This window comes from Gracilinanus agilis, chromosome 1, assembly GCF_016433145.1.
Source record: "Gracilinanus agilis isolate LMUSP501 chromosome 1, AgileGrace, whole genome shotgun sequence".
NCBI classification, from domain to species: domain Eukaryota; kingdom Metazoa; phylum Chordata; class Mammalia; order Didelphimorphia; family Didelphidae; genus Gracilinanus; species Gracilinanus agilis.
This window is the reverse complement of record NC_058130.1, coordinates 752194689-752209034: the sequence shown is the minus strand read 5'-3', so window position 1 is coordinate 752209034 and position 14346 is coordinate 752194689. Positions and strand designations below refer to the sequence as shown.

The window sequence follows — 14346 nt, the reverse complement described above, 5'->3', positions numbered from 1 at the left end:
AATCTGCTTTTAATCTTGTTCCTAACATTTTTACCTTACCAGACACACAGATGGTGATTCAGATACCTCAACAGTTAAACTGGAGACAGAAAGCAACTGGGGTAGGCAGGGGTGATGCCAAATCTTTAAAGATCTGCCTTCCTGCTGTTACAAGAAGATAAGACCCAGTTGTCTGGATTGGTATGGTATTAGAGTAAAGTTATATGAAACTCGAATGAACTTTGAAAAAAAGTCATAATAAAATCAAATTCATTTATAAAAATACTGTAACGAAAGAAAGCATGACTGAAATCTTAGCCAGAAGTATGACAAAGAGGTATCATTGTTTTCACACTTACAGCTTGAAACATTTTGTTTTCTTGTTTTATTCTAGCATCTTTATCATCTGAGAGTTTGTAAGCCTTATCAAATGCTTCTTCTAGATCCTTTAGTCGGGATTTGAGTCGACTGATGGTGTTATCTTTTTCTTTATTACTTGCTCGTATTTCCTCAATATGCTCCTGCAAAATTTTGGAAGCATTACTGGCTGCATTGAAGTGTTCTCTCAAATCACTCTACAAAATAAAAACAAAGATAATTACAAGTTATTCTTACTAGATGAACACATTTCTACCTCAAATTCCAAATAAGTTATAAGTATTAAGAGATGAATGTAAAATTCATAACTATGGACAGAAAATGAAAACATTCTCAAATTTAAATATCCCACGGGAAGGTGACAGAACCAGAGGAGAAGAGCTGAGAAATCAACTCCTCCAATGGCTTCTTTTACCCTCAGAGGTGAAAATGAATAATCCTGGCAGCTAAGACATTCTGAATGGATGGTGCAATTTGATGATTTATCATTTATATACAATATATGCAAATGATCCTATGGATTTAGATTGTTTCTCTCCTATCTTCTACAAAACTATAAAATAAAATTGAAAATTTCTATCTAGTAAAACCAAATACAAGAGAGAAAAAAATGGAAGACAAAACAAAACATCTTTCACTGCAACACCTGAATGTAGTGGGATAAAGCTTGGGTAATACATGAAAGATAAAATACTTATTTCAAAGCAAAGGCAAGTTAGGCCATTAACATGCCACGTGTAAGATATTTTATCACAGGGATTCCTTTAAAGTAAAGGTTGGAACTAAATGATTGAGGTCCATTTAGACTCTTAAAATTCTGTGATTCATTTTATTGATTTTGTGATACTCAAAAAAAAATCAGCTTTTACTAATAACATAGCCTAACAGATCTGATACTAACAATAATCATAATAACTTAAATGGGATTTTAAAGTTTTCGAGGCACTCTCCCTTCCAAACCCCCTTCATCTGTTACATCTAATCTATGTAATAGATAAAACAGAAAGCTACCAAAACACAACATGGATGACTCACCACTTCCATTTCCAGCAAATTATTTTTGTTCTCGAGAATTTTCACATGAGCATTGGCCTCATTCAGAGCACCACCTAACTGGTCACATCTAAAACCACAAATCAACAATTAAAAGAAAATGATCACAAAATTAAAATATTAGAGAATGAAACCTCATTCCTTAGGAATTACACAAAACTGGCTATCCTATGTTAGCTAAAATCTAAGAAATTATTTTAATAGAAAATATTTCAGAGAATAATTGATAATATTCAAATGGCTTGAGGAATAAATGCATTTCAAAAACTATCTAAGTTTCAAGGTGTTGTTTAATACATATAATATATAACCTGTTCAAAATTTAATATATAGACTAAAAAACAAACTACTTAAACATAATAAATCAGTCTACTCTGATGCTATCAACTGGACAGGGTCACAGAGTCAGAGTACAAATAACAAATATTGTACTGTCAAAGAACTGACTTTAGTTAGGTTGAACACTTTTCTGTGTCAACAAATCACCTGACTCTTTATTATCTTGGCAAAAGTTGCCTATCTGCTGCCTAATATATTCAAAATCTAAAGCGTACTAATAATCTAAGGAAAATGAAATAAAGTCACTTAACCCCAGCTGCCTAGCCCTTACCACCTCTCTTCTGTCTTAGAACTAATACTTAGCACTGATTCTAAGACAGAAGGTAAACATTTAAAAAAGAGAGAGAATAGAGAATGAAACAAAAATCTGATCCCAATACTATGATTAAACAGAATAAATGCTTAATGTGAAAGCAACAGAATGATTCAACATTAAGTAGATTTTCTAACTGCATAGTCAATTTAGAAGAACAATATAAAAAAGGATTAAAACCAAGAAATTCATCATTTGCCAGGAGTCTGACCAAACACACATATCTGTGAAAGATTTTATCTTCCATTTTACTTAAAAGTGATTAAAGAATCCTGTCCAAGTACAGTGATAACAGCCATTTGCCATAACTATATAAGATATTAGTAGCACATTTAAGATGCCAGTAATACTAATTCTTAGCACACTAACAATAAAATTTGATAGCTTTCAATTCTTACTTTTATGTGGTAAAGCCAAATATCATAAATGTTACTAAGCTTACCAGTCTAACTCTACTAAATGAAAATTTACAGATCCATACTAAATTTTTTTTAAAGAGAATGAAAATATAAGCTAGTGTTATAAGATGATGTACTTCTTAATGCAGTAATAAATTTTTCTCAAAACTACTTATAAGGTCCTAGGTTCAAATCCGGCCTCAGACACTTCCCAGCTGTGTGACCCTGGGCAAGTCACTTGACCCCCATTGCCTACCCTTACCAATCTTCCACCTATAAGTCAATACACAGAAGTTAAGGGTTTAAAATTAAAAAAAAAACTACTTATAATATTTAAACGGGTGTTTATTAATTCCATGCCTCTGAAATCAGTTACAAAGAAAACTATCAAATGACTTGGTACAGCAGTCACTTAGAATTCAGATTTATAATTTCCAACCTGGAAAATTTCCAAACTAGGGAACCATTATCCATAATCAGCCATCAAACCAGGGCTGAATAGGGCCTTGGAATTCATCTAGTCCAACCCTCTCGTTCTACAGGTAGATAAATAGCCAGAGAGGTTAAAAGTGATTTGTCTAAAGTAACACAATAGCTAGGTGGCCACAAAGCAGTTTTTATAACTTTCCACTCCAGCTAATTCATTCTCTGGCAGCTTCTAGACATCAGAAAGTTCCTAGAGGAGGAATTTGACTTATTTGAGAAAAGTATATCTGTTATCACTGACTCCTGAAGAGCTCTAAAACTAGTTTTCCCAATGCCAGTTTAGAATTTAATAGAATGTAAACTCCTTCAGGGTCAAAACTAGGTCATTTTTTAATCTTATCACAGTATCTTGCAAATAAGCATTCAAAATGCCTGCTGAATTTATACCCTTACTCTACTCAAAAGGGATAGCCCAAGGCAGCTATGTAGCACAGTTAGAGCTTCAAGCCTAGATTCAATAGGACCTGGGTTCAAATCTGAACTCAGACACTTCCTAGCTGCCCCTCTCATAAATTCTCCAAAGAGAATTCAAGTTCAATCCCAGTTGCAGAAGCCAGAGGCTTGGCTTAAATTTTTTACATTTTTCCTTTGGTTAGAATGAACCTTTTTTTGCCATAATTTAGATATATAACTTAGATAATAATAATAGATAATAATAAGTTAGAGGCACAGCTAGGTAGTTCAGTGGATTGAGAGTCAGGCCCAAAGACAGGAAGTCCTGGGTTCAAATTCGGCCTCAGACACTTCCTATCTGGGCAAGTGTGTGACCCTGGGCAAGTGATTTAATCTCTATTGCCTAGTCCTTACCACTCTTCTGCCTTAGGACCAATACGCAGTATTGATTCCAAGATGGAAGGTCAGGGTTTAAAAATAATAAGAAGAATTATTTTATACATAAAGGTGCCTATCTATTGTTCATATTTTTAAAGAAAGATGATTATCTCAAATTAGAGAAAATTCCATTTTACAAATAATTTATAATAACACACTCTACCTCTCAGCAAGATTCTGATTTGTTTTCTTCAAATCTCCATATGCAGATGTTTCATTTCTCTCCAATTCTTGTTTCAAATTATGTATCTCTGAATCATAATAAGCCCGGAGATCAGCTACATGTCGAGCATGCTTCTCTCTCAGGTTCTGCCTCATTCTGTTCACAGGGAGCAAAAGCAAATTAAATCTAAATCTAAGAACACAAAAAAAGGTTGTTTCTCTGCTTATCCATGACAGGCCTTTACAATGTATACTAAAACTGATAAGATTAATAAAATTAAGACTAATTTGTAAGCACTGTTAACATTTTTTAAACATCTAAAAAAATCCAGAGATTTTTTTTTTAATCTAAAAGAGGTCATTTATAGACAATAGGCAAACAGATACCTACAGAGGAAAAAGTATTGCTTTTTAAATTAATGATGACAACCTGGTTTTTAAAACTCCAAATTGGCCCGTGTCCCTGACAGCCAGTCTTCAAGAAACCCCCTTGCTACCCTTATCTCGGACTGAACCAGAAAACCTCAAATTCCCCTTGATTACTTTAGATAGGATTGGCAGATATAATCAAGACTTAAGTATCCTTCATGTTTTCTTAGTTTCTCTTTTTGTATCCAGGATACTCCCAGGTACCCTATCTAGCCTTTGACTTTGCTTCTAGGCCTCTCTCAAGTCATTTTTGCAGGTTCCAAATGGATGAAAGTACATTAAGTCCTCTTTCTTCTCCAAAATCTATATGAGTATACTGTACTGCATTCTATAGTTCAACGGAAGTCCCAGGACTAAGGTTCTATGCAGCTTCCCAAATTAATCTTTCTACCTCGATTAAAGACCATTATTATAACTATTTTGGTAGTTCTGTATTTTTTCAGGTTGACAATGATTTCTTTTTTAAGATGTACAGTATGAAATATGAATACTAAAATCTTTTTCATAGCCTTCTACTTAAGCCAACATAATGCTTTCTTTTTTTGGTCCAGATCTATTATTTCAACAGTATGGAAAACTTTGCCTATACAAAGTAGAAGTCCATCTGTAACAAAATCATGGAGGACAGCCCAAGCTGGAGAGAGAAGTTAAATGGCTCATTTATTGAGATCACCAGTACAACCAGCACCTGCTAGAGACAGGATATGAACAGTATTCCCCTGATTGATGCTGGCCTGTACCTACTATCCACTCTCCAATACATGTGAGAAAAGCACAAAAACAAAAACTTAGTAACTAACTTTAGTGAACTCAAAAAAATCATACATACTTGGATAACTCTACTGGGTCTTCCAGGCAAGATACTGAAACACTGCCTTCTGGCAAACTGTTGTCTACACTTGGAACTCGGAAATGAGTGATGGTGGTTGAATTGTTTTCCTCATCTTCAGTGTTGATTGAAATTTCATTACTAACAACAGTATGTGCTAAAGGAAAAGCAGAACTGGTCCTGCTTTCATTTGGGAGTACATGACTTTTCCAAGAATCTAAAGGTAAAGTTTTGATATTTGAAGGATATTTGGGGGATCTATCTAACTGAGAGGAAGTAAGGTTACTTGTTTGTGAAAATGAATCCATGTCAGAGTGGCTAGAAATACTAGGCTCTATTACAGATTCTGGTGAGAAAGATAATCTTTTATGGTTACAACGAAAGTTATTTGATTGAATCCCTGAAATTTGTTGATTTGGCTTCCTATGTATGGCTGGATCTAGATTTAATACCTAAAAGTAAAAGAAACAAGAGTAAGCAATAATATTTTATATTTTTAATATTAATGTCAGATATAGCTTATCAAAAGTCAAAGTTTATTATACAAGTTAGAACCACAAAGCACTATGCATTTTGAGTGTTGCAATCCATACAGGAAAAAAACAAGTAATGAATAAAGGTATACTGTAAAGATTTGGATGTGTAGCTGGCAGGGGCCACTCACTAAGTTAGTTGATATTATACTTAGATGAGTTCTACAAAAAGATTATTAGACGTGGCCAGAACTGAGTAAAGAAGAAATTGGGCTCAATCACATTCAATAAACTAAAGAGGAATTTTCAACAATTCCAAACTTTTAAAACGTTAAGATTCTAGAGATACTATATATGAATCATGGGACATGAAGTATCAAAACAATCACAACTGTAGGTGATCTGAAGAACAACAAAAAAAATGTGATGCCATTACCTCTGGTGGATGGCTGGGATTTGAAGCAGATGAAAGAGTCCAATCAGCTAACTGCTTATTTTTCCTTTGATTAGTATGATAAATATCCTTCAGTGATGGCATCTTCATCTCATCAGCAGAATTAGACTTCAAAAATATGAAATAACATTTAGAAAACGTTATTGTTGTTATTAGATACTAAACAAAAATACTAATCTACAATTTGGAAATTTGTAAACTAGATTAGCAAGATACTTGAAAATGGTTATAGAATATCATTCACTGTAAATGAAAAAAAAATTAAAGAAAAAAAATCTTTCCCAAAAGATTTCTTCCATTTGATCCCTGGAACAGAACCAGAAACTATTAAAAGAAGCTGCAAAGGAGCAAATTTTGGTAGGATATCAGAAAAAAACAATGATTGTATAATTACCATAGGGATTGTATAATTGTCATAAGACTAAAAAATCTCTTAAGAAAGAAACATTTCAGGAAAAGGAGCTCAATAACTCTTTGAATCTAGAAGATGTATCGTTCAAAGAAGGCACCATGAAGATGCCTGAAGAAAACCTCCACAGCACGAACTTTGGAGTATAACTGATTGAACTTTGGAGGTTGAACACAAGTATTTTGGATATATGTCACAGAGGATTGCACCCCCCCCATTGTCAATGAGCCTAGCAAACATTGGTTTGCTCTCTCTCTCTCTCTCTCTTATTTCCCTCTTATCTCTAACTATTGAATATTATATTCACCAGGCTAGAAGATCTTTAGAAATACAAGATAGTTATGTAAAATGATTCATTGGGAAGACTTCCAGGGAACTTCACTGGAGACTGTGGCTTGGATCGTGGCATCAACTTGGATTCTGACTCCTGGACTACATAGTTGGGTGAGTGAAAAGGGCTGACTACTTTCCTAGTTTCCTAAGAGACTAGCTTCCATCTTGCGGGAGGCCTCATAGTTAGTTACTCACTACCGGCCCTCCTGGCTGAGAACTAGTATAGGTATTTTCTCTAACCCCTCTCACATTTCTCTACTTTATTGCTTCCGCTCTATTTTGTAAATAAACTTCTGACTTGAGATAAAATAACTCCAGTGACCACGTTATTTCACATAATTTAAGTCCAACCACTAAATTTAACCTTTACAATGGGAATTTCTTTTCACATATGAATTGTACTAAATAGTCACTGAAGGGCTTTTCACAATTCTTGCTCTAAAACAATTAGAACTAAATTATCAGGGGTGGATAGGTGGCTCTAGGATAGAGTCAGGAGGACCTAGGTTCAAAACTGGCTTTAGACACTTTCTAGCTGTTTGACCCAGGGCAAATCACCTAACTCTGTTTGCCTAACCTTTGCCATTCTATCTTAGAATTGTTACTAAGTTAGAAAGTAAGAGTTTAAAAAAACAACTAAGTTATCTTTAAAAAACAAACGTGGGGGAAGCTGGGTAGCTCAGTGGATTGAGAGCCAGGCCTAGACGGGAGGTCCTAGGTTCAAATCCGGCCTCAGACACTTCCCAGCCCTGTGACCCTGGGCAAGTCACTTAACACCCATTGCCTACCCTTACCACTCTTCTGCCCTGGAGCCAATAAACAGTATTGACTCCAAGAGGGAAGGTAAGGGTTAAAAAAAAACCAAACTTGATAATAGTTAATTTTGTTCTATTTTAAACCTAACTATGAAAGCAGGCTCGAGAATTCAGCAATCTTCAAAGAAAGACCAGAAGTATTCTCACCAATACATTTATTGAATCTTATTACTTTTATTTTCCCCTTCATAAAAGGTCTTTGATTTGGGAATAGAGAAGATTTTGTACCAAGTGAGTAAATATAGATCAATTAACTAGCAAGAAATACAAGTTCCAAGAAGATGTATCATTTATGCATAGGATTGGGAGGAAAAAAAACAACAAGAGTTTAAAAAGCTAAAAGATGGACTTTTAAAGTCTTAGTATATATAATGGCCAAGCTTGACCCAAAGAACAAACTTAAAAATACAACCTCACCAATTTGGGCTTTAAATGATCACTCTATTACAAATATGAATAATATGGAAATAAGGTTTTGAACAATGATACATGTATAACCCAGTGGAATTGTTTGTCAGCTCCAAGAAGAGGGAGCGAAGAGGTGAGGGAAAAAACATGAATCAATAGCCATGGAAAAATATCCTAATTAATTTTTTTTTAAATAAAGAAAAATACACCCCCCCCAACACACACACACTCATCTTTGCAAAGAAGGGGGGCTATGAGTGTATAAAATTGCATATGGTATAAATACATGGATGTTATATTGATTAGCTTGGGAAGGATTATGTTTTAAAATGGAGTCAAACATTTTTCAAAACCATAAAAATAAGGTTTTTAAAAAAATCTGGACAGACTGGGTGGCTCAGGAGATTGAGAGCCAGACCCAGAGACAAGAGGTCCTGAGTTCAAATCTGGCCTCAGACACTTCCCAGCTGTGTGACCCTGGGCAAGTTACTTAACCCCTATTACCTAGCCCTTAGCACTCTTCTGCCTTAGAACCAATATACAGTATTGATTCTAAGATGGAAGATAAGGGTTTAAAAAAAACTCTTTACCAGCAATATCATAAAGTCTTATAAAAGGAATGTTATTCCATGAAAGAATCTTACTTTCTCATGATAGAGAAGGTACACAAACTCACCTGATCTCTACCAAATTATCCTCCAAAAAACTATGATAAAATGCCTCCAAACAAATCCTGGAACAGCTCAACCCATGAAAAGATAGAGTAAAATAAATTTTTTTAGCCCAAAAACAACTCAGAAGGCTGGCACAATATTGCACAGGAGTAGAAATGGAGCACAAAGCAGTGTACCAAGCCAGGCCTCACCAAGGCAACAGGCCTGGGGAGAAGCACAATCAGCAGCAAAGGTTTCTGGAGCACTCAGCCACAGAAAGTAAGGAAGTTTAGGAGGAGATTACAGAACCAGAACACAGTCGGAGGTCTCAATCTCAGGGTGTGGAAGAGCACTAGCACACACTCCAGTGCTTGCAGCTAGAGAAGAGCAGTGACCCCTAGTCACAGTTCCAAGGTGGAAAAGCATACCACCTTAGAAGAAATGAAAGCTTACAGACTGATTCCCAGACTAGAAAAAAACAGCTGCACAAAGAACCTGAAGCTTGGAACAATGTTCCCTTCACCACAGTTATAGAGCCCAATTTTAACAATTTTTTTTAAGTTAAGAGAAAACAAGAAGGCTGGAAAATGAGCCAACAACAACAAAAGAGAAACTCAATATAGAAAGCTATTTTGGTGTCAGGGAAGACCAAAAAACAACAAAGTCAACATTGCTTCATCCAAAGCCTCCAAGAAAAAGATGAATTGCTCTTAAGTCCAAAAAGAATTAATGCAGGAGGCCAAAAAGGATTTTAAAAATTAAATAAGAAAGGTAGAAGAAAAACTGGAAAAAGAAATAAGTGATACAAGAAAAACATGAAAAAATAGTCAACGGGTTGGTAAAAGAGGCATAAAAATATTGAAGGAATTAATATCTTAAAAAAACAGGACAGTTAGTAAAAAAAAAAAAAAAAGGCACAAAAATCCAATGAAGAGAACTCCTTTAAAAAATGGGATTTGGCCATAAAGAAAAAGACACACACAAAAAAAAGCGCTGAAGAGAAAAACTTCTTACAAGGCAGAATTGGCTCTTTGGAAAAAGGGGTACAAAATTCCCTAATTCCCTGAGGAAGAGAATTCTTTGCAAATTGGCCAAATGGCAAAGGAGGTACAAAAATTCACTCAAGAAAATCATGCCTTAAAAATTAAAATTGGGCAAGTGGAAGCTAATGACTCCATGAGATATCAAGGAACAATCAAAGTCAAAAGAATGAAAAAATTGAAGAAAATGCAAAATATCTCATTGGAAAAACAATTGACCTGGAAAATAAATCTAGTAGAGATAATCTAAGAATTACTGGACTACCTGAAAGCCATGATAAAAAAAAAAAAAAAGAGTTTAGACTTATTTTTAAGAAATTATCAAGGAAGGGGAAGCTGAGTAGCTCAGTGGATTGAGAGCCAGGCCTAGAGGCGGGAGGTCCTAGGTTCAAATCTGGCCTCAGACATTTCCCAGTTGTGTGACTCTGGGCAAGTCACTTGACCCCCATTGCCTAGCCCTTACCACTCTTCTGCCTTGGAGCCAATACACAGTATTGACTCCAAGATGGAAGGTAAGGGTTTAAAAAAAAAAAAGAAAGAAAGAAACTATCAAGGAAAACTGCCCCGATATTCTGGAACCAGAGGGTAAAATAGAAACTGAAAGAATCCAATGATCAAAGAATAACTCCCAGGTATATTATAGCCAAATTCCAGAACTCCTAGGTCAAGGAAAAAATGCTGCAAGACGTCAAAATAAAAATTCAAATATTGTAAAGTCACAGTCAGATAACACAAGATTTTGCAACTTCTGTATTAAAAGATCAGAGGGCCTGTAATATGATTTTCCAGAGGGCAAAGGAGCTAGGACTTCAACCAAGAATCACTTACCCAGCAAAACTAAACTTAATCCTTTTGGGAAGAAATGAATATTCAATGAAATAGAGGATTTTCAAATATTCTGATAGAAAAACCAGAGCTGAATGGAAAATCTGACTCTGAAGTAAAAGACTCAAGAGAATCATAAAAAGTTAAACAGGAAAGAGAAATCAAAAGACACTCAATAGGGTTAAACAGTTTACTTCCCTACATGGGAAGATGATTCCTATAACTCCTAAGAACTTCATCATTATTAAGGCAATTAGAAGGAGCATGCATAGAGGGAAGGGTGTGAGTTGAATATGATGGGATAATATCTTAAAAAAATAAAATTAAGAGGCATGAGAAAGGGAGGAGGAAAGGGAAAGTAAAGTAGGTAAATTATTTTACATAAAAGAGCTTTTACAGTAGAGGGGAAGATGGAGAAAAGTGAGGAAGGGAGCACATGAACCTTCTCATCAGAATTGGCTAATGAGGGAAGAATATACACAATCAATTGGGTATAGAAATCTATCTTACCCTGCAGGAAAGTAGGAGGGGAAAGTGATAAAAGAATTGGAGTAGGGCTGATAGAAAAGAGGACAAATTGGGGAATGTGGTGGCCAGAAACTAAATAGGGGGTAATAGGATAAAGAATTAATACACAGCAATCATAATGATGCAAATTTTTTTTACAAGTCTCTCTAATAAAGACCTCATTTCTCAAATACATAGAGAAATGAATCAAAGTCATACTCCAACTGATAGTCAAAGGATATGAACAGATAATTCTCTGACAAAGTAATTAAAGTTCTCTAAAGTCAAGCAAAAATTGCTCTAAGTCATTATTAGAGAAATGCAAATTTAAACAACCCTAAGTTAACACCCCACATCTATAAGATTGGCTATAATATCAGAAAAGAAAATGACAAAACTTGGGAGAAGATGTTGGGAAATTGAGACGCACTAATACATTGTTGGGGGAGTTGTGAAATGATTCAACCATTCTGGAAAGCAATGGACCTATGCCCAAAGAGTTATTAAAGCAGTATATACCCTTTGACCCAGATTATTAGGTTTGGATACAAAAGAGATTAAAAAAAAAACAATGAGAACCTGTATGTACAAAAACACTTAAAAGCAGCTCTTTTGTAAAGGCAAAAAATTGGAAAGTGAGGGGATACTCATCAAGTAGGGAATGGCTGAATTAAGTTATAGCATACGATTGTAATGGTATACTATTATGCTATAAGAAATGACAAGCAGGAAGAGCTTAGAAAAACCCAGACATAGGAACTAAAACAGAGTAAAGTGAGCAGAACCAGGAGAATTGTACACAGTAACAGCAATACTGTACGATGAACAATTGTGAATAACTTAACTATTCTCACCAATACAATGATCCAAAACTATCCCTAAGGACTCATGGTAAAAAATGCTATCAGCTTCCATAGAAAGAGAACTGATGGAGTCTGAATCTAGATCAAAAAAATTTTTTTTAACTTTCTTTTTATTTTTCTTGTTCAGTTTCCTTCTAAAAAAAGATTAAGATGGAAAAATGTTTTACATGATTGCACCTATAAAATCTATATTAGATTGCTTACCATCTCAGCATATGGAAACTCAAAATTCTTTTTAAAATGTTGGAAACTCCGGGTTAAGATGGCGGCAGAGTAAGAAGCAGCTCTTAACCTCTCCTGACCGAAACACACAAAACTCCTCAAGGGGACATAAAAACAAGTCCAGACGAACGGAGGAACCCCACAACAGGGCACAGCGTGGAAGGTACGTGGAATCGAGACATTTCCAGGCTAAAAAGGGCTCTCACTCACTCAATCGCAGGCTGAGCAACCGCCCCACCCCCACCCCCTCCACACTCACCTATAGCTCCGAACCCAGCTAAAAAGAAATAGAGCAAGTTTGGGGCATCCATCGAGTCATCGGCAGCTCCGGGACCTGTTCCTGAGAGCAGCAAGACTTAGGACCCCATTAAGTCAAGAACGCACGCGAAATCTGAGCGCACGGGAGCAGGACGCTGGGCGCGCGCCCGCTGAACAGAGGCGTGGGTGCTGGCTGAGCAGAGGCGTGGGTGCTGGCTGAGCAGAGGCGTGGGCGTGGGTGGAGGCTGACACAGCCAGGAACTAAAGCCTAAGTGGGGAACCAGTGCAGACGGGTATACGACTGTGGAAGCAGCGCCCTGAGACTTGTAAAGAAACCTCCAGCAGAGGATCAAGCAAGGGAATCCACCAGGGGGCTTGACCTTGGAAAAAACTAGAACTCAGACCTCAGGACTGAGCGCGAGGATAAACCTGAGAAGCTGCTGGGCTAATGATGGCTAACCAGTTACAGGAAATTCAGAAGAGAAAGAATAATAACAAAAAAAAGAAGTCTTTAACACTCGACAGCTTTTACACAGAGAAAATCCAGACAACTGAGCAAACAGAGGAGGAGAACAAACAACCATCCAGACCCTCCCCAAATAAGGAAAACTCCTCACAAGCTATGGAAGAGTTCAAATCTGAGATTTTGAGGAAAATGGAAGAGATCTGGCAAGAAAATAACAGTTTAAAAGGTAGAATCTTGCAACTGGAAAGCGAGGCTCAGAAACCAAATGAACTGATAAGCAAATTGAACACAAGAAATGACCAGATTGAAAAGGAATACCAGAAGATTATGGCCGAAAACAAGAAGATTATGGCCGAAAACCAAAAGATTATGGCCGTTTACCAGAAGATTATGGCCGAAAACCAAAAAATTATAGCCGAAAATCAATCCCTAAAGGCTAGAATTGAGCATGTAGAAACTAATGATCTCTCAAGACAACAAGAACAAATAAAACAAAGCCAAAAGACTGAAAAAATAGAAGGAAACATGAAATATCTCAATGAGAGAGTGACAGACCAAGAAAACCGGTCTAGAAGAGACAATTTGAGAATAATTGGTCTTCCAGAAAAACCAGAAATTAATAAAAACCTGGACTCTATACTAACAGAAATAATTCAGCAAAATTGCCCTGAAGTCCTACAACAAGAGGGCAATATAGACATTGAAAGAATTCATAGAACACCTGCGGCATTCGATCAAGAAAGGAAAACACCAAGAAATATCATTGCAAAATTCAAGAGTTTCCAAGCAAAAGAAAAAATCTTACAAGAAGCCAGAAAGAAACAATTCAAATATCAAGGAGCAACAATCAGGATCACACAGGATCTGGCAGCCTCAACACTAAAAGACCGTAAGGCGTGGAATACGATATTTAGAAAGGCAAGAGAGCTGGGCCTGCAACCACGGATCAACTACCCATCAAAATTGACTATATATTTCCAAGGGAAAGTATGGGCATTCAACAAAATTGAAGAATTCCAGGTATTTGCACAGAAAAGACCGGGGCTAAATGGAAAGTTTGATATCCAACCACAAAAATCGAGAGAAACCTGAAAAGGTAAATAAGATACAGAGGGGAAAGAAAGAAAACTTATAATTTTTAAATTTGCCTTTTTAAGGGCCTCAGTGAGATCTAATTATCTGTATTCCTTTGTAGAGAAATGTTATGTTTAATTCACTGTAGTGAACTCTATTCACTATTATAATATTCACTATTATAGTAATCAGAAGAATAATTAACAGGGTGAGGGTGGAACACTAAATAATCTAAGATGGCATGGGGGATGGGAAAGAGGGGGAGAATAGCAGGGGACACCAAGAGAAACTTGAGCGAATAAGAAAATAGAATACTCTATTACACACAAAGAGGGCATGGGAGAGAGAG

The 14346-nt window shown here is 36.1% G+C and overlaps 1 protein-coding gene across 1 annotated transcript in view; it reads right to left on the bottom strand.

Moving 5' to 3' along the window:
• MPHOSPH9 (M-phase phosphoprotein 9) overlaps positions 1-14346 on the bottom strand; it is a 71706-nt gene that overhangs the window by 25297 nt on the left and 32063 nt on the right. The window contains exons 8-12 of the mRNA XM_044673189.1: positions 6107-6232; positions 5198-5649; positions 3941-4096; positions 1393-1480; positions 339-554 (exon numbers count right to left, since the gene is read on the bottom strand). Of these exons, the coding sequence (XP_044529124.1) occupies positions 339-554; positions 1393-1480; positions 3941-4096; positions 5198-5649; positions 6107-6232 (1038 nt within the window). The remainder of the gene's footprint in view (positions 1-338; positions 555-1392; positions 1481-3940; positions 4097-5197; positions 5650-6106; positions 6233-14346) is intronic.